General features: G+C 48.0%; 1 protein-coding gene across 1 annotated transcript; it reads left to right on the top strand.

The window, feature by feature from the left end:
* The first annotated feature begins 4,517 nt into the window (after positions 1 to 4,517).
* Positions 4,518 to 22,832, top strand: LOC115121499 (polyhomeotic-like protein 3). The gene is made up of 9 exons (XM_065014601.1): positions 4,518 to 4,625; positions 5,458 to 6,268; positions 7,388 to 7,537; positions 10,074 to 10,183; positions 13,289 to 13,418; positions 13,800 to 13,924; positions 16,489 to 16,609; positions 16,774 to 16,990; positions 21,247 to 22,832. Exons 2-9 carry the CDS (start codon positions 5,903 to 5,905, stop codon positions 21,399 to 21,401), a joined length of 1,374 nt encoding a protein of 457 aa, XP_064870673.1. The 5' UTR covers positions 4,518 to 4,625; positions 5,458 to 5,902; the 3' UTR covers positions 21,402 to 22,832.
* Positions 22,833 to 22,883: the final 51 nt, after the last annotated feature.

Here is a 22,883-nt window from a genome sequence, read left to right as displayed (position 1 = left end):
CAAACCCAGCAACTCTCCAGGACCAGGGCTGGAACCTGGAGTAGCCTATAAGTATTCAAACTCAGCAACTCTCCAGGACCAGGGCTGGAACCTGGAGTAGCCTATAAGTATTCAAACCCAGCAACTCTCCAGGACCAGGGCTGGAACCTGGAGTAGCCTATAAATATTCAAACCCAGCAACTCTCCAGGACCAGGGCTGGAACCTGGAGTAGCCTATAAGTATTCAAACCCAGCAACTCTCCAGGACCAGGGCTGGAACCTGAGTAGCCTATAAGTATTCAAACCCAGCAACTCTCCAGGACCAGGGCTGGAACCTGGAGTAGCCTATAAGTATTCAAACCCAGCAACTCTCCAGGACCAGGGCTGGAACCTGGAGTAGCCTATAAGTATTCAAACCCAGCAACTCTCCAGGACCAGGGCTGGAACCTGGAGTAGCCTATAAGTATTCAAACCCAGCAACTCTCCAGGACCAGGGCTGGAACCTGGAGTAGCCTATAAGTATTCAAACCAGCAACTCTCCAGGACCAGGGCTGGAACCTGAGTAGCCTATTAGTATTCAAACCCAGCAACTCTCCAGGACCAGGGTTGACTACCCATAGGGCCTTCTTGAAGAGGACAAGTACTTCAGCTGTCCCTCTCACCTCTGAATTGCATAGTACGCCCTGGGTCTCGAAGTCCGTTCCTCTTCCTGCCTCGCCTGAGATGCTTCTTTAGACTTTGAAGAAGTTACAGTTGATTTTGGAGACGTGGCTGTTGGTTTTTGACAGAGCACAGCTGATTTCGAAGAGGAGAGTGTTGATTTGGGAGCGGTGGAGGTTGATCTCGCTCTCCTATCGCACCTGGGAGCGCACAGCTTGACCTGCTGCTGGGTCTTCGTGGTCTCGCATCGGTCGCTATGGATACATCTGGGACAGCTCGACGCCCGCGGTTTGCGAGGAGCTGTGACTTTGTGTTGAGTTGTCGATGCTGGTTTCGTTTCAACCGGTTTTGTTTTCACTTCGACGACTCTTGTTTTCGTTTCAATAACAGGCTTTTGCTTGATAACCCTTGTGGTCGGCATTTTATCAATAACAAATATATAGGCTAGGTCAAGGCTCCAAATAAATTCCTTATCATCTCACCTTGTCAATAATAGTTGATTCGGTTCTACAATGGTTTTATCAAATCTCTGAATTAGTAGGCTATTAGCCTGTGAGGTGCTGGATGCTGTGGAACTGTCTGGCTTGTCTGCCTTCACCTGGCAACCGCTTGTTGACGTGGAATCCCGTGCCACGCGCAGGCTGCCGGGGCAAATTAAATTCAAAAGGTTTTAACTGTAATCCGATTACTGACTGGGCAGAATCACCAAAGGATGCTTGACCTTGTAATGAGCATAGCAGCAGGAAGTGGGGTTGCGGAGGGCACTCCCTGAAAAATCATAATAAAAAATAGATAATAGTTTTTTCAACAAAATCTAAATCCTTCTTGGAAAAAATAGCCTTTTTTTCAACAACAAAAAACTAATATTTTTGACGAAAAAATAATTTCACACTAGTATTAGATATACAGTAGACATCTGTAGTAGAGGTAAAATCTCTGCAAAAAAGGTAGAGCCTACACATTTGTTCACTCCAGATACAAACATATACTTAAGAACAACAACTTACAGAAGCACACAAACAATGACTACATCTCATCTGCCCAGACCCACATGCTCACACCTCCATCCCTAGTGCCTGGTCACACCTCCATCCCTAGTGCCTGGTCACACCTCCATCCCTAGTGCCTGGTCACACCTCCATCCCTAGTGCCTGGTCACACCTCCATCCCTAGTGCCTGGTCACACCTCCATCCCTAGTGCCTGGTCACACCTCCATCCCTAGTGCCTGGTCACACCTCCATCCCTAGTGCCTGGTCACACCTCCATCCCTAGTGACTGGTCACACCTCCATCCCTAGTGCCTGGTCACACCTCCATCCCTAGTGCCTGGTCACACCTCCATCCCTAGTGCCTGGTTACACCTCCATCCCTAGTGCCTGGTCACACCTCCATCCCTAGTGTCTGGTCACACCTCCATCCCTAGTGCCTGGTCACACCTCCATCCCTAGTGCCTGGTCACACCTCCATCCCTAGTGTCTGGTCACACCTCCATCCCTAGTGCCTGGTCACACCTCCATCCCTAGTGCCTGGTCACACCTCCATCCCTAGTGCCTGGTCACACCCCCATCCCTAGTGTCTGGTCACACCTCCATCCCTAGTGTCTGGTCACACCTCCATCCCTAGTGCCTGGTCACACCTCCATCCCTAGTGCCTGGTCACACCTCCATCCCTAGTGCCTGGTCACACCTCCATCCCTAGTGTCTGGTCACACCTCCATCCCTAGTGTCTGGTCACACCTCCATCCATAGTGCCTGGTCACACCTCCATCCCTAGTGCCTGGTCACACCTCCATCCCTAGTGCCTGGTCACACCTCCATCCCTAGTGCCTGGTCACACCTCCATCCCTAGTGTCTGGTCACACCTCCATCCCTAGTGTCTGGTCACACCTCCATCCCTAGTGCCTGGTCACCCATCCATCCCTAGTGCCTGGTCACTCCTCCATCCCTAGTGCCTGGTCACACCTCCATCCCTAGTGTCTGTCACACCTCCATCCCTAGTGTCTGGTCACACCTCCATCCCTAGTGCCTGGTCACACCTCCATACCTAGTGCCTGGTCACACCTCCATCCCTAGTGCCTGGTCACACCTCCATCCCTAGTGCCTGGTCACACCTCCATCCCTAGTGCCTGGTCACACCTAGTGCCTGGTCATCCATCCCTAGTGCCTGGTCACACCTCCATCCCTAGTGTCTGTCACACCTCCATCCCTAGTGCCTGGTCACACCTCCATCCCTAGTGCCTGGTCACACCTCCATCCCTAGTGTCTGTCACACCTCCATCCCTAGTGCCTGGTCACACCTCCATCCCTAGTGCCTGGTCACACCTCCATCCCTAGTGCCTGGTCACACCTCCATCCCTAGTGCCTGGTCACACCTCCATCCCTAGTGCCTGCATTATTGTTTGCCACTTGGCCTTAAATTGTATCAATTTGTTTTTCAGTCGCCCATGCTATTTCAATATTTCAATAATAAATCATTACTTTTTCTACTGTGTTAAGGATGGCGGATTGATTCATTTCCACATTTTTAGTGTGTGTTTTTTCAAGATGAGAGATCCTTGATGAAAATCTGCTCCAGAGCGCTCAGGACCTCAGACTGGGGTGAAAGTTCACCTTCCAACAACCCTAAGCACACAGCCAAGACAACGCAGGAGTGGCTTCGGGACAAGTCTCTTAATGTCCTTGACTGGCCCAGCCAGAGCCCGGACTTGAACCCGATCGAACATCTCTGGAGAGACCTGAAAATAGCTGAGCAGCAACACTCCCCATCCAACCTGACAGAGCTTTAGAGGATCTGCAGAGAAGAATGGGAGAAACTCCTCAAATACAGGTATGCCAAGCTTGTAGCATCATACCCAAGAAGACTTGAGACTGTAATCACTGACAAAGGTGCTTCATTAAGTACTGAGTAAAGGGTCTGAATACTTATGCAAATGTTTATTTCAGTGCTTTGTCGACTATGGGGTATTGTGTGTAGATTGATGAGAATAAAAACAAACTATTTAATACATTTTAGAATAAGGCTGTAACATAACAAAATGTGGAAAAAGTGAAGGGGTCTGAATACTTTCCGAATGCACTGTATATTTTTCTGTATATTTAGTAATTGTTTGCTTTTCTAAAGTCTAGCAACCTTGGCAGTTTTCATATAATTTATTCATCATGAAGGAATCAATAGGCTACATAGCTTAATTAAATTAATTTTTCAAACATACCTCCTGCCCATCAAATGCGGTGCATGTCACTCTACACTATCAATCCTCCTCCACTGACAATACTGCATGCACTAGACGAGAGTATCTACTGTCCTAGGCATCTTTTTGGCTGTGGCTTTTGTGGGGCGATTAGGTAACGATTCTTTGTGGAAGGGAAGTTGTTGATGTGTGCATGGGGTCCCTGGTTCGAGCTTAAGTTGGGTCAAGGAGAGGGACGGAAGTAATACTGTTACATTGATGCTGTTGACCCATATCACTGGGTTTACTGCGGAGAAGGAGGACGAAGGAGGGTGAGTGTAACTGGTGTGAAATGGCTATCAATCGGTGACATCACTCGCTCAGAGACCTTGAAGTAGTTGTTTGCCTTGGTCTGCGATGCTTCATGAGTGTCTATTGTCGATGTGTTCAAGGGGGTCCGTCTTGGTTCGAGTCCTCGTTGGGCACGGAGATAGACATAAGCACCTGACCCAGTTAGTGTGCCCCCTCCGTAAAATATTTGTATTATGATAAAACATGGGCTTAAAAATTTAGTTTTTTATTTAATTTAACATTGACATTAAAAAAAGACTACATACACACACAATTTGAGTGCGGTCCTCCTGCACTGTGCGTGGTGCTGTCTTGCCTCTCTCTCCGCTCTCTGCTCTCTTTGAGCGTCACAGCTCTACGCTACTGTACTCTATCTCCATTCCTCCCATCTGGCGGACTGACTGGCACATCGCACCCGACTCTCTGGCTTCCCTGAGCGGTCTGCCTCCACACAGAACCCCGGCAGGTATGGAGGTGTGGGGGTGGTAAGGGGAGCACAGATGGGATCGTTTATGAATCATTGGGGTGACTCTATTAATCATAAACTCACATTTAGCTACTCTGAAATATTCGTAGCATATATTTCACACTTGTTGTTGAAACATCCGCGTCTGATTAGGATAGTGTTTACCTGCCACGTTATATTTGTGGCAGGTTCGTCACAAGCGACGCAAAGTCATAAAGATAATTTTATCGGGGCTGGTGATATGACGTGCTGCTGTTGAATACACATTCTGTGTTCTCTAATACCAGGAAGTGGAGCGCGCAATATGTCACACGCACGCCCCTTTTAGCCTACTGACTGTCATTTGTAATTTACAGAAACGCAGTTCAGCCTTCTTTCACTGACATTGACAGAAGGAGTAGCCTATAGATAAACAAACATACATTTCCTCTTTGTTGATGGATAGAGAGAATAGACTCTGCTGCATGCGTCACAACTGGTTTGGGCAGGCTACTATTTCTTGGTGGTTTTGATAGAACATTCCATGGCACCCACATTTTTTAATAGGTTGGGATTTTCTTGGCAGGATATTTGTTGACAAAGTAGCCTAAGCATCGTCATAGTAAACATGATAATTAAAGGCAATGATTATCCCCGTATATTTCCATTATAAATTAAGTCATTACTTTGTTACAAATTTGAAGTGCAATAGGTCTCAACGCTTTTGTGGGAAAATTTGGGAAACGTTCCTGATTTGACCAAAGGTGGCGCTGTTTCTGTAGCCGCAGCTGAAATCATTAACTACAACGTAAAACAGAGACAGGGGTCTGATACTGTGTGTGTCCTCCTGCAGCATGCTGAATCCTAGAGGGATGGAGCCAGACCCGTCCTTGGAGACATGCACTCAGAGCAGAGCAGAGGGAGAGGGAGAGAGAACAGAGACCAGAGAGGGACCCACCAGGAGCCCCAGCCCCCTGTCCCCCAATAGGTCTTCAGCTGCTCACAACCTTACTACTCCCCCTAAACTCACCCCTACTCCCCCTAAACTGAATCCCCCCCGCCCTTCTAAACTCACCCTCACCTCCTCTGCTAGTACACTCACCCTCACTCCCTCTGCTAGTACACTCACCCTCACTCCCTCTGCTAGTACACTCACCCTCACCTCTACATGCACACCTCTTCCTCCTCTACACCTACCCCCAATCCCTTTAAACTGAACCCAACCCCTCACCTCCCCCTACTCTCACTCATAAAACCCTCACTACCCTCACCCCTATGGTACTCAACCCCACCCCAACATGTACACCTACTTCCCCCTCACTTACTCCCAACCCCGTCACCCCTACAATACTCATCCCCAACCCTACTCCCCCACACTTACACCCTCTCTACCTACACCCACACATGCCCCCACTAAAGTCACTCACAAACCTGTTCCTTTCCCCCTCACTCCCCCCACCATCCACTTTACATCCCCTCTACTCACTCCCTCCCGCTCCTCCCCCACTGTATCAGCCATCACTTCTCTGCCCCCCTCCTCTGTAAACCATGGCAACATGTCTTCTGCTCCCGGGACTTCCTCCTTGACCAATGGTAACGCAAGGCCAGTCCCCACACCCACCTCTCTACCAATCACGCCTTTCCATACCCCGGCCAGCAGACAGGTAACTGACAATAGAGAAAATTAAACAAAAGCGGCACACTATAACACACACACACACACACACACACACAGGCACAAACAAACAAACACATACACACACAGGCACAAACAAACACACATACACACACACACACAGGCACAAACAAACACATACACACACACACACACACACACAGGCACAAACACACACACATACACACACACACAGGCACAAACACACACACACAGGCACAAACAAACACACATACACACACACAGGCACAAACAAACACACATACACACACACACAGGCACAAACACACACACATATACACACACACAGGCACAAACAAACACACATACACACACACACACACACACACAGGCACAAACAAACACACACACATACACACACACACACAGGCACAAACAAACACACACACACACACACAGGCACAAACAAACACACATACACACACACAAACACACACACACACACACACCCAGGCACAAACAAACACACACACACACACACAGGCACAAACAAACACACACACACACACACAGGCACAAACAAACACACATATACACACACAGGCACAAACAAACACACATACACACACACAGGCACAAACAAACACACACACACACACACAGGCACAAACAAACACACACACACACACACACCCAGGCACAAACAAACACACACACACACACAGGCACAAACAAACACACATATACACACACAGGCACAAACAAACACACATACACACACACAGGCACACACACAGGCACAAACAAACACACACACACACACACACCCAGGCACAAACAAACACACACACACACAGGCACAAACAAACACACACACACACACACAGGCACAAACAAACACACACACACACACACACCCAGGCACAAACAAACACACACACACACCCAGGCACAAACAAACACAAACACACACACAAACAAACACAAACACACACACACAGGCACAAACAAACACACATACACAAATTCACACACAATTGACTACACAGACCACCACGTCCATTCCTGGATCAATTGGTTTACTTTCCTTTAACCTAGAGTACAGTATTCAAGATACCTCCAAAATACCCCTCTCTCTCTCTGTCAGATACATTTCCCTCGCCCCCTGGATACACCCACTCTGGTGCAAGCCTATCAGAGCACCTCGTCTGTCAGACAGAGGGTATCCCAGCAGGCGTTGCTCCTAGGTCGGACTTCTTGTTCCAGCCAAGACCAGATGCTGCTCAGGACCCAGATGGTAACAACACACACACCAACACCTGTCAGCTCTACTTCTACCAACTGATAGTGTGTAATAACACACACACCAACACCTGTCAGCTCTACTTCTACCAACTGATAGTGTGTAACAACACACACACCAACACCTGTCAGCTCTACTTCTACCAACTGATAGTGTGTAATAACACACACACCAACACCTGTCAGCTCGACTTCTACCAACTGATAGTGTGTAACAACACACACACCAACACCTGGCTCTACTTACCAACTGATCCACACACACCAACACCTGTCAGCTCTACTTCTGGCTGATAGTGTGTAACAACACACACACCAACACCTGTCAGCTCTACTTCTACCAACTGATAGTGTGTAATAACACACACCAACACCTGTCAGCTCTACTTCTACCAACTGATAGTGTAATAACACACCAACACCTGTCAGCTCTACTTCTACCAACTGATAGTGTAATAACACACACACCAACACCTGTCAGCTGATAGTGTGTAATAACACACACACCAACACCTGTCAGCTCTACTTCTACCAACTGATAGTGTGTAATAACACAAGCTGATAGTGTGTAATAACACACACACCAACACCTGTCAGCTCTACTTCTACCAACTGATAGTGTGTAATAACACACACACCAACACCTGTCAGCTCTACTTCTACCAACTGATAGTGTGTAACAACACACACACCAACACCTGTCAGCTCTACTTCTACCAACTGATAGTGTGTAACAACACACACACCAACACCTGTCAGCTCTACTTCTACCAACTGATAGTGTGTAATAACACACACACCAACACCTGTCAGCTCTACTTCTACCAACTGATAGTGTGTAATAACACACACACCAACACCTGTCAGCTCTACTTCTACCAACTGATAGTGTGTAATAACACACACACCAACACCTGTCAGCTCTACTTCTACCAACTGATAGTGTGTAATAACACACACACCAACACCTGTCAGCTCTACTTCTACCAACTGATAGTGTGTAATAACACACACACCAACACCTGTCAGCTCTACTTACCAACTGATAGTGTGTAATAACACAACTGATAGATAGTGTAATAACACACACACCAACACCTGTCAGCTCTACTTCTACCAACTGATAGTGTGTAATAACACACACACCAACACCTGTCAGCTCTACTTCTACCAACTGATAGTGTGTAACAACACACACACCAACACCTGTCAGCTCTACTTCTACCAACTGATAGTGTGTAATAACACACACACCAACACCTGTCAGCTCTACTTCTACCAACTGATAGTGTGTAATAACACACACACCAACACCTGTCAGCTCTACTTCTACCAACTGATAGTGTGTAACAACACACACACCAACACCTGTCAGCTCTACTTCTACCAACTGATAGTGTGTAATAACACACACACCAACACCTGTCAGCTCTACTTCTACCAACTGATAGTGTGTAATAACACACACACAACACCTGTCAGCTCTACTTCTACCAACTGATAGTGTGTAATAACAACTCAGCTGATAGTGAACCCTGTCAGCTCTACTGATAGCCTTTTTCAAGATTCCTCAGTTCAAGATTACGCCCCCCCCCCCCCCCTCTCTCGCTCCCTTCTCTCTCTATTTCTCTCTCTCTTAGTATCTTTTGCTCTCTCATTCTTAGCTGATTTTCACCTCTACAGTACGGCCTGTCCCTTCCTCTTCCTCCTCTTCCTCTTGCCCTGCCTCCGCTCAGGTGAGCAGTTCAGAATGTGTGTGTTAGGAGTCTGAGACCACTGAAGATTGTGATTGTCTCACAAGTTTAACTAAACTCCCTCTCAACCCCCACTCTCTCTCTCCCTCCCTCTCAACCCCCACTCTCTCCCTCCCTCTCAACCCCCACTCTCTCTCTCCCTCCCTCTCAACCCCCACTCTCTCCCTCCCTCTCAACCCCCACTCTCTCCCTCCCTCTCAACCCCCACTCTCTCTCCCTCTCAACCTCTCTCTCCCTCCCTCTCAACCCCCTCTCTCTCTCTCCCTCCTCTCAACCCCACTCTCTCCTCCCTCTCAACCCCCACCCCCACTCCTCCCTCCCTCTCAACCCCCCCTCCCTCTCAACCCCCCTCTCTCCCTCTCTCCCCCACTCCCTCTCCCTCTCACCACACTCTCTCTCCTCTCAACCCCCACTCTCTCCCTCCCTCTCAACCCCCACTCTCTCTCCTCCTCTCAACCCCCTCTCTCTCTCCCTCTCAACCCCACTCTCTCTCTCCTCAATTTCCTCCCTCCCTCCCCCACTCTCTCTCCTCCCTAACCCCACTTTATTTCCCTCCCTCCCTCCCCCACTCTCTCCCTCCCTCTCAACTCTCTCTCTCCCTCCCCCTCCTCCCCCACTCCCTCCCCAACCCCCACTCTCTCTCTCCCTCCCCTATTTATTTCCCCTCCCTCCCTCTCAACCCCCACTCTCCTCCCTCTCAACCCCACACTCTCCCTCCCTCTCAACCCCACTCTCTCCCTCCCTATTTATTTCCCCCCTCCTCCCCCTCCCCCATAGCTCCAGAGTCTAACCCTGCCACCCCTCTGCTCCTGGAACTCTTACAATCCCCCTTCTTTACGTCTCAAACCTCCCTCTTCCTCCTCCCACTCTCCTATCTCTCGTCCCCAGTACACCTTTTCCCCCTCTCCGGCCACGCCCCCAGACCAGTGCCATGGTAACAGACAGACAGACCACACCCACCCGGCACCTCTCAGTCCCACCTCCAAGTGAGTCATAAACATGTGATAATGAGTAGAATGTTCAGGAGGAATGACATGTGATTTATAGAATGTCCAGTAAAACCATTCAATCATTCTCTTTTTTCTCTTCTCTCCAGCTCTCTACTCTTCTGTGCGTTCTGTCCTCTGAGACCCAGACTTCATTCTGCAAATGGCCACAGGGTGGCATCCCCGAGACACAGCCCGGCCCTGCAACCAATCGCTGCTGCAGCTACCAGACAGGCCCTGCCCAGCAGACAGTGGACTGGACCAGCCAGCAGTTTGTCATCTCAAATCCCACCCACACAGACCACCCCAGGCCAATCACAGCTCAGCTCAGGCTCTAGTCCCCTGGGTTCTACTTCCTGTTTTGATCGGTTGCCGCCGGCATCAAGGCAGCTGCAAATCATTGCCCTCTCCGCTGGCTCCACCCACCGCCTCAGCAGCCAACTACAGCCTGCTGCCAACACACACACCCCAGCTTCTGTCCAATCAAAGCACCTGGTTCTTGAATCCCCACCACCTCAGCTCAATGCCCAACCACAGAGGACTTCTGAACACGCCTCTCCCTCTCCCACCTCCTCCATCCACAAAGCCAACACACCCTACCCTACCTCCATTATCAGGCCAGACACACGGATCCAAAAGGAGAAGTGGGGAGACAGGGAGTAAGGGAGGAGAGAGAGAAGGGTGGGATTAGAGAAGAAATTATGGGGGAATTGAAGAGGGGCAGAGGAATAGAGAGAGGGTGGGAGGAGACAGACAGGTGACAGGAGAGGAGAAAGGGAATGTGGATAAGAGAGGAGCGAGGGTGGGAGGACAGGAGAAAGAGGGGACTGGAGGAGAGGAAACATTGATGGAGAGAGTTAAGGGACTTGAGACACTGAGAGAGATGACAGAAGTAGAGGAGGGGCAGGAAAGGATGAAGATAGAGGGAGAGGAGCAGAGAGAGGATGGAAGTAGAGGAGGAAAAGCAGAGACAGAGGATGGAAGTAGAGGAGCAGGAGCGGGGACAGAAAGATGCAATGAAAGGAGAGGAGGGGACTACAATAGACCCACAGCTCAATCCAGACCCGGCTACTCAGAACCCTCCTCAGAACCCCCATAAACATCCAGAGACCATCAGACCGTCCCATAGAGCAATCCCCAGACCTCCCCATGTGGACCAAGAGGACCTCTGTGAGAACATGTTCAATCAGTCTGACAACCAATCAGGCAGGTACCAGCGTCTCTCCACCATTACCTTTAGCCTTGGCCTATTAATTCAACTTTAAACTAACTTGTGTTGTGAACTCTTCCCCCTCCTTCTCCCCTACCCCGTCTTCTTCCTCTGTTCTGCTCGTCCTCTCCCCTCCTCCACCCCGTCTTCCTCTTCTGTCCTCTCCTCCTCTCTCCCCCTCCACCCCATCTTCTTCCTCTGTCCTGCTCCTCCTCTCTCCCCCCTCCACCCCGTCTTCCTCTTCTGTCCTCTCCTCCTCTCTCCCCTCCACACCGTCTTCTTCCTCTGTCCTGCTCCTCCTCTCTCCCCCCTCCACCCCGTCTTCCTCTTCTGTCCTCTCCTCCTCTCTCCCCCCTCCACCCCGTCTTCCTCTTCTGTCCTCTCCTCCTCTCTCCCCTCCACCCCGTCTTCCTCCTCTGTCCTCTCCTCCTCTCTCCCCCTCTCCTCCGTCTTCCTCTTCTGTCCTCTCCTCCTCTCTCCCCCTCCACCCCATCTTCTTCCTCTGTCCTCTCCTCCCTCTCTCCCCCTCCACCCCATCTTCTTCTCTGTCCTCTCCTCCTCTCTCCCCCTCCACCCCATCTTCTTCCTCTGTCCTCTCCTCCTCTCTCCCCCTCCACCACCGTCTTCCTCTTCTGTCCTCTCCTCCTCTCCCCCTCCACCCCATCTTCTTCCTTCTGTCCTCTCCTCCTCTCTCCCTCTCTCTCCCCATCTCTTCCCCGTCTTCCTCTGCTGTCCCCTCCTCCTCTCTCCCCTCCCCCGTCTTCCTCTTCTGTCCTCTCCTCCTCTCTCCCCTCCACCCCGTCTTCCTCTTCTGTCCTGCTCCTCCTCTCTCCCCCTCCACCCCATCTTCTTCTTCTGTCCTCTCCTCCTCTCTCCCCCTCCACCCCGTCTTCCTCTTCTGTCCTCTCCTCCTCTCTCCCCCTCCACCCCGTCTTCCTCTTCTGTCCTCTCCTCCTCTCTCCCCCTCCACCCCGTCTTCCTCTTCTGTCCTCTCCTCCTCTCTCCCCCCTCCACCACCGTCTTCCTCTTCTGTCCTCTCCTCCTCTCTCCCCCCTCCACCCCATCTTCTTCCTCTGTCCTGCTCCTCCTCTCTCCCCCCTCCACCCCGTCTTCCTCTTCTGTCCTCTCCTCCTCTCTCCCCTCCACCCCGTCTTCCTCTTCTGTCCTCTCCTCCTCTCTCCCCCTCCACCCCGTCTTCCTCTTCTGTCCTCTCCTCCTCTCTCCCCCCTCCACCCGTCTTCCTCTTCTGTCCTGTCCCTCCTCTCTCCCCCTCCACCCCGTCTTCCTCTTCTGTCCTCTCCTCCTCTCTCCCCCTCCACCACCGTCTTCCTCTTCTGTCCTCTCCTCCTCTCTCCCCTCCACCCCATCTTCTCCTCTGTCCTGTCCTCCTCTCTCCCCCTCCACCCCGTCTTCCTCTTCTGTCCTCTCCTCCTCTCTCCCCCTCCACACCGTCTTCTTCCTCTGTCCTGCTCCTCCTCTCTCCCCCTCCACCCCATCTTCCTCTCTGTCCTCTCCTCCTCTCTCCCCTCCACCCCGTCTTCCTCCTCTGTCCTGCTCCTCCTCTCTCCCCCTCCACCCCGTCTTCCTCTTCTGTCCTCTCCTCCTCTCTCCCCTCCACCCGTCTTCCTCTTTCTCTGTTCTGCTCCTCCTCTCCCCCCTCTCCGTCTTCCTCTTCTTTTTTCCTCCCCCCAGTCTTGTCCAGTCTTTCCTCTCAGTCTCCCCTGCCTCACCCTTCCTCACCCCATCTTCTCCCCCTCCTCTCCTGCCTGTTAGCCCTTCCACCCCATCTTCCTCAGCCTGTCACAGAGCTGCCCTGAGACCTTCAGTCTATTGGAGCGCAAGCCTTGGTCACAGAGGGTCTGGCCAGAGGGCGGAGCGTGTCTTCCTCACCTGGTGGAGGGCTTCATCATACAGGAGGGGCTGCAGGCATTCCCGCCACAAACTCACAATTCCTACAGGGGATATAGCTGGTCCTCTTTGGTGTCACAAACGGATAAATCCCCAGTCCTGTCCTCTCCTCCTCTCCCCCTCCATCTGCTCCTCCTCTCTCCCCCTCACCAGTATAACCTTTCCCCCTGTCTTCCTGTGCTCCTCCTCTCCTCTCGTCTCTCTTCTTTTTCTCCCCCAGAATGGGAACATAGAGGGAGCAGTTTTCCTTGACAGACTCCCCTGAGCTCACCCTTCCAGCCCTTTCATCAGAACTCCCCCTCCGTGTGGCTACAAGTGACCACCCAGGTAACCCACCTTAATCTCCTGGTTCTGAATCAATATTCAATTCAATATTCAATTCAATTATCTCTCTGAATCCAAACCACACTAGGTCCCAGAGAGAGACATAGGGGAGTGTTACATTGCGAGTCTTGTGGGAAGAGAGGCCACGCCCACTCCTTCCATCGCTCCAAGCGATACTGCTCCACTTCCTGTGCCCGCAGGTAAGCCGCACTACCATTGGCTGAACACAGTAACAAGACAGTGACAGAATAGTTATTCTCTTGGTCTAGACCAGCGTTTCTCAAACTAGGGGTGGCGACCAAACTATACACACCCAGGAAGAGTAGCTGCTGCCTTGGTAGGAACTAATGGGGATCCATAACAAATACAAATATGGGGTTGCCTGATTTGAAAATGGGTTGAAATAAAACCAGTCAGTAACCTCCGGTAGCCACTAGATACAGTTGCAATAAACAGAGCGATTTCTGTTTTTATTCATACAAATGTGACTGTATCTTTTGAACGGTTTAAACTACAACATATTATGACCCCAACACTGTTTCAACTACAACATGACCCCAACACTGTTTCAACTACAACATGACCCCAACACTGTTTCAACTACAACATGACCCCAACACTGTTTAAACTGGTTCTGAATCAATATTCAACTCAATATTCATGACCCAACACTGTTTGAACTACAACATGACCCCCCACACTGAAACTACATACATGAGTGTTAACACTGTTTGTGGGAACAACATGACCCTTCAACACTGTTTAAACTACAACATGACTACTGTTTAAACTACAACATGACCCCAACACTGTTTAAACTACAACATGACCAGAACACTGTTATTCTCTTGGTCTGACCCCAACACTGTTTCAACTACAACATGAGGGTAACACTGTTTCAAACAACATGACCCCACACCCAGGAAGAGTTTATGACTGCCAACACTGTTTCAACTAAACATGACCCCAACACTGTTTAACTAAACATGACCCCAATATGGGGTTGCAACTGAACATTTGAAAACACTGGGTTAAACTAAAACCATTTTTAGTAACCCCAACACTGTTTCAACTACAACATGACCCCAACACTGTTTCAAACAACATTTTATGACCCCAACACTTTTAAACTACAAATGAACCCAACACTTTTCAACTACAACATATTATGACCCCAACACTGTTTCAACTACAACATGACCCCAACACTGTTTAAACTACAACATGACCCCAACACTGTTTCAACTACAACATGACCCCAACACTGTTTCAACTACAACATGACCCCAACACTGTTTAAACTACAACATGACCCCAACACTGTTTAAACTACAACATGACCCCAACACTGTTTCAACTACAACATATTATGACCCCAACACTGTTTCAACTACAACATGACCCCAACACTGTTTAAACTACAACATGACCCCAACACTGTTTAAACTACAACATGACCCCAACACTGTTTAAACTACAACATGACCCCAACACTGTTTCAACTACAACATGACCCCAACACTGTTTAAACTACAACATGACCCCAACACTGTTTCAACTACAACATGACCCCAACACTGTTTCAACTACAACATGACCTCAACACTGTTTCAACTACAACATGACCCCAACACTGTTTAAACTACAACATGACCCCAACACTGTTTCAACTACAACATGACCCCAACACTGTTTCAACTACAACATGACCCCAACACTGTTTCAACTACAACATTTTATGACCCCAACACTGTTTCAACTACAACATGACCCCAACACTGTTTCAACTACAACATTTTATGACCCCAACACTGTTTCAACTACAACATGACCCCAACACTGTTTAAACTACAACATGACCCCAACACTGTTTCAACTACAACATTTTATGACCCCAACACTGTTTCAACTACAACATGACCCCAACACTGTTTCAACTACAACATTTTATGACCCCAACACTGTTTCAACTACAACATTTTATGACCCCAACACTGTTTAAACTACAACATGAACCCAACACTGGTTCAACTACAACATGACCCCAACACTGTTTAAACTACAACATGACCCCAACACTGTTTCAACTACAACATATTATGACCCCAACACTGTTTCAACTACAACATGACCCCAACACTGGAAGACAAGACTCTCAGGAACACGTATGTGTCTCCTGTTTCTGTCTACAATTCCCACAAGCCACACAGGACTCATTAGAACAGAATGGACAACACCAGGCACTGCATCAGACCGGGGGGAGGACATCATCAATGATCATGTTCTTTTCTACACAGAAGTTCATACCAAATTATTGCCTGATGATCTTCTGAACTTCTCAATACCTTTCTGATTCTGATTTCACTTCAAACCACAATACTTCCTTCAGATTGAAATACTTTCAAAAGTACTGTCAGACTGATTTGTAATAGCCTGTCATAGCCCCAATTAAAAAAGTTACCATTAGCCGTTGATTACATACATATTTTTACATGGTGGGGTCACACATTTTTGAAAATCAAACTGGGGTCACGGCCCAAAAAGGTTTGGGAACCCCTGGTCTAGACAGCAAGTTGTATGTGATGTTGTTTCACCACATATTTACTACAGTTGTACTGCACAGACATTCATAAACACACAAAAACACAGAAACCCTCACACAGGCTGTGGTCAGACAGGACGTCACATGGGAGGAAATCTCAACCCCAGAGAGCTCAGAGAAAGGACACATCATCATCCTCTTTCTCCCTCTCTCTCCCTCCAGGTATAATGTAGGGCTGTCCAAGCGTCTGCGTGCCCTGAGTGCTGGCAGCCAGCCAGAGGGGCGACGCTCTGAGATAAACAAGGTGGAGTCTGTGCCTGGGAAGCCTCTCTTACTGCGACTGGTCAGTTACAACTTTTAACAAATAGGTCACTCCACAGGGATACACTTTATGGTATATCCTGCAGGTTTAATGCCTTATAATATGTTATAGGCATATAGAAGCCTTTATAATTGAAGCCCAGCTGTTCATACATGTTCCGTCTCCTGTAACATAATCTATTTTAGCCCCGTGAAATATGGAGCGCCCATCGCCGTGACAACGAAGAGGAGGAGGGGTATGCTGTTCCCACGGCAGCCAGGCTGGAGCGCCGAGCGGCACGGAGGGCGAGGAGGGCCTCAGAGCCAGCGATGACCCCTGGTAACTCCACTGTGACCTCTAGTGACTCCCTACCTGCACAGTGGAGCGTCGAGCAAGTCTGGGACTTTATACACACACTGCCAGGTAACACACATTCACACTGCCAGGCAACACATACACTGCCAGGTAACACACACACACACTGCCAGGCAACACATACACTGCCAGGTAACACACACACACACTGCCAGGCAACACATACACTGCCAGGTAACACACACATACACTGCCAGGTAACACACACACTGCCAGGCAACACATACACTGCCAGGTAACACACACTACACTGCCAGGTAACACACACACACACTGCCAGGCAACACATACACTGCCAGCTAACACACACACACACTGCCAGGCAACACATACACTGCCAGGTAACACACACACTGCCAGGTAACACATACACTGCCAGGTAACACACAGAGGTAACACACACACACACACACTGCCAGGTAGCCAGGTAACACACACACACTGCCAGGCAACACATACACTGCCAGCTAACACACACACACACTGCCAGGCAACACATACACTGCCAGGTAACACACACACTGCCAGGTAACACATACACTGCCAGGTAACACACACACTGCCAGGTAACACACACACACTGGGAGGTAACACACACACACACTGGGTAAATACACAAGGTAACACACACACACACACTGCCAGGACTTTACACACACACACTGCCAGGTAACAACACACTGCCAGGTGGAACACACACACAGGTAACACATACACTGGGTAACAACACATACACTCCAGGTAACATATACACACACTGCCAGGTAACACACACACACACTGCCAGGTAACAGCACATACACTGCCAGAGAAACATACAGGTAACACATACACACTGCCAGGTAACACACATACACACACTGCCAGGTAACATACACATACTGCCAGGTAACACATACACACACTGCCAGGTAACACACACATACACACACTGCCAGGTAACACACACACACTGCCAGGCACACACACACACTGCCAGGTAACAACACACACACTGCCAGGTAACAATATACACACACACACTGCCACATAACACATACACACACTGGTAACACATACACACTGCTTAACACTGCACAGGTAACACACACACACACCGCCAGGTAACAATACAAACACACACTGCCACACTGCCAGGTAACACACACACACACACTGCTAGGTAACCTAGGTAACACACACACTGCTATAACACATACACACACTGCCAGGTAACACATACACACACAGGTAACACTGCCAGGTAACACACACACACACTGTTAGGGTAACACATACACACACTGCCAGGTAACACACACACACACCCTCCAGGTAACACACACACACACTGCCAGGTAACACATACACACACTGCCAGGTAACACACACACACACTGCCAGGTAACACATACACACACTGCCAGGTAACACACACACACACTGCCAGGTAACACACACACACTGCCAGGTAACACACACACACTGCCAGGTAACACACACACACACCAGGTAACACACACACACACTGCTCACATACACACACTGCTAGGTAACACATACACACACTGCCAGGCAACACATACACGCTGCCAGGCCAAACACACACACTGCCACATAACACATACACACACACTGCCAGGTAACACACACACACACTGCCAGGTAACACACACACACACTGCCAGGTAACACACACACACACACACACACTGCCAGGTAACACACACACACACTGCTAGGTAACACATACACACACTGCCAGGTAACACACACACACACACCGCCAGGTAACACATACAAACACACACTGCCACATAACACATACACACACACACACTGCTAGGTAACACATACACACTGCCAGGTAACACACACACTGCCAGGTAACACACACACACACACACTGCCAGGTAACACACACACACTGCCAGGTAACACACACACTGCCAGGTAACACATACTGCCAGGTAACACATACACACACTGCCAGGTAACACACACATACACACACTGCCAGGTAACACACACTGCCAGGTAACACATACACACACTGCCAGGTAACACATACACACACTGCCAAGTAACACATACACACACTGCCACGTAACACACACACACACCGCCAGGTAACACACACACACACACCGCCAGGTAACACATACACACACACACTGCCACATAACACATACACACACTGCCAGGTAACACATACACACTGCTAGGTAACACATACACACACTGTTAGGTAACACACACACACACCGCCAGGTAACACATACAAACACACACTGCCACATAACACATACACACACTGCCAGGTAACACACACACACACACTGCTAGGTAACACACACACTGCTAGGTAACACATACACACACTGCCAGGTAACACATACACACACTGCCAGGTAACACACACACACACTGCCAGGTAACACACACACACACTGCTAGGTAACACATACACACACTGCCAGGTAACACACACACACACTGCCAGGTAACACACACACACACTGCCAGGTAACACATACACACACTGCCAGGTAACACACACACACACTGCCAGGTAACACATACACACACTGCCAGGTAACACACACACACACACACACTGCCAGGTAACACACACACACACTGCTAGGTAACACATACACACACTGCCATGTAACACACACACACACACTGCCAGGTAACACACACACACACTGCTAGGTAACACATACACACACTGCTAGGTAACACATACACACACTGCCAGGCAACACATACACGCTGCCACGTAACACACACTGCTAGGTAACACACACACTGCCACATAACACATACACACACTGCCAGGTAACACACACACACACTGCCAGGTAACACATACACACACTGCCAGGTAACACACACACACACACTGCCAGGTAACACACACACACACACACTGCTAGGTAACACATACACACACTGCCAGGTAACACACACACACACACCGCCAGGTAACACATACAAACACACACTGCCACATAACACATACACACACACACACTGCTAGGTAACACATACACACACTGCCAGGTAACACACACACACACTGCCAGGTAACACATACACACACTGCCAGGTAACACATACACACACTGCCAGGTAACACACACACTGCCAGGTAACACATACACACACTGCCAGATAACACACACACACACTGCCAGGTAACACATACACACACTGCCAGGTAACACACACACACTGCCAGGTAACACACACACACACACACACACTGCCAGGTAACACACACACAGTGCCAGGTAACACATACACACACTGCCAGGTAACACATACACACACTGCCAGGTAACACACACACACACTGCCAGGTAACACACACACACACTGCCAGGTAACACACACACACACACTGCCAGGTAACACATACACACACTGCCATGTAACACACACACACAAGGACACGCATTCACCCATCTCCCTGCTGTAGGTTGTTGGTCGGTTATGCGTTGTCTTTAGGTTGTGGGGATGTTATAACCTGTGTGTGTTGTCTTTAGGTTTTGGGGAGGTTATAACCTGTGTGTGTTGTCTTTAGGTTTTGGGGAGGTTATAACCTGTGTGTGTTGTCTTTAGGTTTTGGGGAGGTTATAACCTGTGTGTGTTGTCTTTAGGTTTTGGGGAGGTTATAACCTGTGTGTGTTGTCTTTAGGTTTTGGGGAGGTTATAACCTGTGTGTGTTGCCTTTAGGTTTTGGGGAGGTTATAATCTGTGTGTGTTGTCTTTATGTTTTGGGGAGGTTATAACCTATGGTGTTTTAAGGTTGTGGGGATGTTATAATTTGGATGTATGTTGTTATAAGGTTGTGGGGAAGTTATAACTTGTGTGTGTTGTCTTTAGGTTTTGGGGAGGTTATAACCTGGGTGTATGGTGCTTTAAGGTTGTGGGGTGGTTATAACCTGGATGTATGTTGTTATAAGGTTATGGAGAGGTTATAACTTAGGTGTATGTTATCTTTAGGTTGTCTGGAGGTTAAAACCAGTGTGTATGTTGTGGGGAGGTTATAACCGGGGCCAATGTTGTTTTACGGTTATGGAGAGGTTATAACCTGGATGTATGTTATCTTTAGGTTGTGTGGAGGTTATAACCTGTGTGAATGTTGTTTTAAGGTTGTGGGGAGGTTATAACCTAGCTGTATGTTGTTTTAAGGTTGTTGGGAGGTTATAACCTGTGTGGATGTTGTTTTAATGTTTTGGAAAGGTTATAACCTGTGTGTATGCTGTTTTAAGGTTGTGTGGAGGTTATAACCTGTGTGTGTATGTTTTCTTTAGGTTGTGTCGAGGTTGCGGAGGCGTTCCGTGTTCAGGAGATAGACGGCCAGGCTCTGCTACTGCTCACGGAGGACCACCTGATGACCAGCATGAACATCAAATTGGGACCAGCTCTCAAGATCTGTGCCCACATCAACACACTCAGACACAGATAGAGAGGGAGGAGGAGAGATGAGAGAAGGAGGTGAGGTGGGAGGAAGAGAAGATGGAGACAGAAAAAAGGTTAAGAGGGCTGGGTGTGGAAAAAGATAGGGAAAAAGAGTGATTGATTGATGGGGAAGAGAGAGGGGATGAGAGAGAGAGAGGTGAGGAACAAAGGACAGCGAAGATGAGAGATAAAGAGAATAATTCAAGAGATTAAGAGCTAAGAGTGAATCAGTGAGAGAGGAGAGGGACCTTTTCTATTCTATTGTGTCTGTGTACATATTTTACAATGCCGTCTATTGGGTGTAACAAACGATTTCATTAAGGATTTGTAACATACATTATCATGTATTTGTGTATTTGGTTATTATTTTAAAATGTGGCATCACATGTAAATTGTAAAATACTTTTTGATTTTACACAGTTGATACACAGACATTTTCAAATAACTTTGTGGAATTTAATGTCTTAACTAAATCAATGATTATGTTTTTATATATGATCTCTTCTGAGAAAAGTTCGATCTTATTTGACTCCTAACCATGTCAATTTTGTCAGATGTCATAATGTTTTATTTTATTCTGCCTCTTAAAACTCAGTAATAAATCAAATTAATTTATGAACATTGTTTTACTGCCTAGGTATTGGTATTGGTATTATGATATTTAGTAGTTAGCTAAATGACCCACTACTACCTCCTGCCACCAGATGGAGGTGAGGGGTCACGTTTACTAGTAGAGAGAAGGCAGCTGCAATATTCTCTCAACTCATGGAAACAATGATCAAGGGAAATTCTATATGAATGACATAAAAAGCAATGTATCATATTTATATTGGTATCACTGATGCTTCTCTGGACCACAATGTCTAAGTTCATACATGAAAAACCTTCTAAAGCAGCACAGACCTATTATTGCTGAATCAATCCGTGTTTATGCGAAACCAATCAGGAACCAGTGGCAATTTCAACACTGCTGAAATGGGTTTTAACAGTTTAGCTGTCTCTTCTTGAAAAACATGTGGAAAAAATGATTTAACCTTTAATTCCTATTACTAACAACTCAAATAAGAACTAATAGATGTGTTTTTTTCAACTTGATGTTTTTTTTTTAAATAACAGAGTACTAACTACCAGGCGGTTGAGAAGTCAAAAGGTCATACAAGCAATGCCATATTAGAATGGCAATTTGCATAGCATTTTTTACTCATTAGAACAATATTGCAAAAATGACTTTAGGTCTGCTTCAATGGCTTTTTATAGGTAGGTAAGCATTGTTAAATAAGGACTGATGTTTAGCAAATTAGGGTAATTTTGTATGTCCGAACATATTCAATTATCCGCTATTTCTATGCTTCCTGTTCTAACAGTTTGTTTTTGCTCCTTTTGCTTTGTTTTGTACCCCAACTTTAAACAGCTGAAAATACAATATTTTTATGGAGAATATATTTCACAGTGGTCTATATGGTACAATGATTCTCTACATTATAATATA

Source organism: Oncorhynchus nerka, unplaced genomic scaffold (assembly GCF_034236695.1).
Source record: "Oncorhynchus nerka isolate Pitt River unplaced genomic scaffold, Oner_Uvic_2.0 unplaced_scaffold_2474, whole genome shotgun sequence".
NCBI classification, from domain to species: Eukaryota; Metazoa; Chordata; class Actinopteri; order Salmoniformes; family Salmonidae; genus Oncorhynchus; species Oncorhynchus nerka.
This window is presented reverse-complemented; position numbering and strand designations above follow the sequence as displayed.

What these genes read in the sequence shown, in the direction of transcription:
- LOC115121499 (XM_065014601.1), top strand. Translation starts at nt 5,903, where the DNA reads ATGTACACCTACTTCCCCCTCACTTACTCCCAACCCCGTCACCCCTAC. An exon ending in TGCTGCTCAGGACCCAGATG is followed by an intron (nt 7,538 to 10,073) that starts GTAACAACACAC and finishes CCTCCCCCATAG; the next exon opens with CTCCAGAGTCTAACCCTGCC. An exon ending in TCTCCTATCTCTCGTCCCCA is followed by an intron (nt 10,184 to 13,288) that starts GTACACCTTTTC and finishes CATCTTCCTCAG; the next exon opens with CCTGTCACAGAGCTGCCCTG.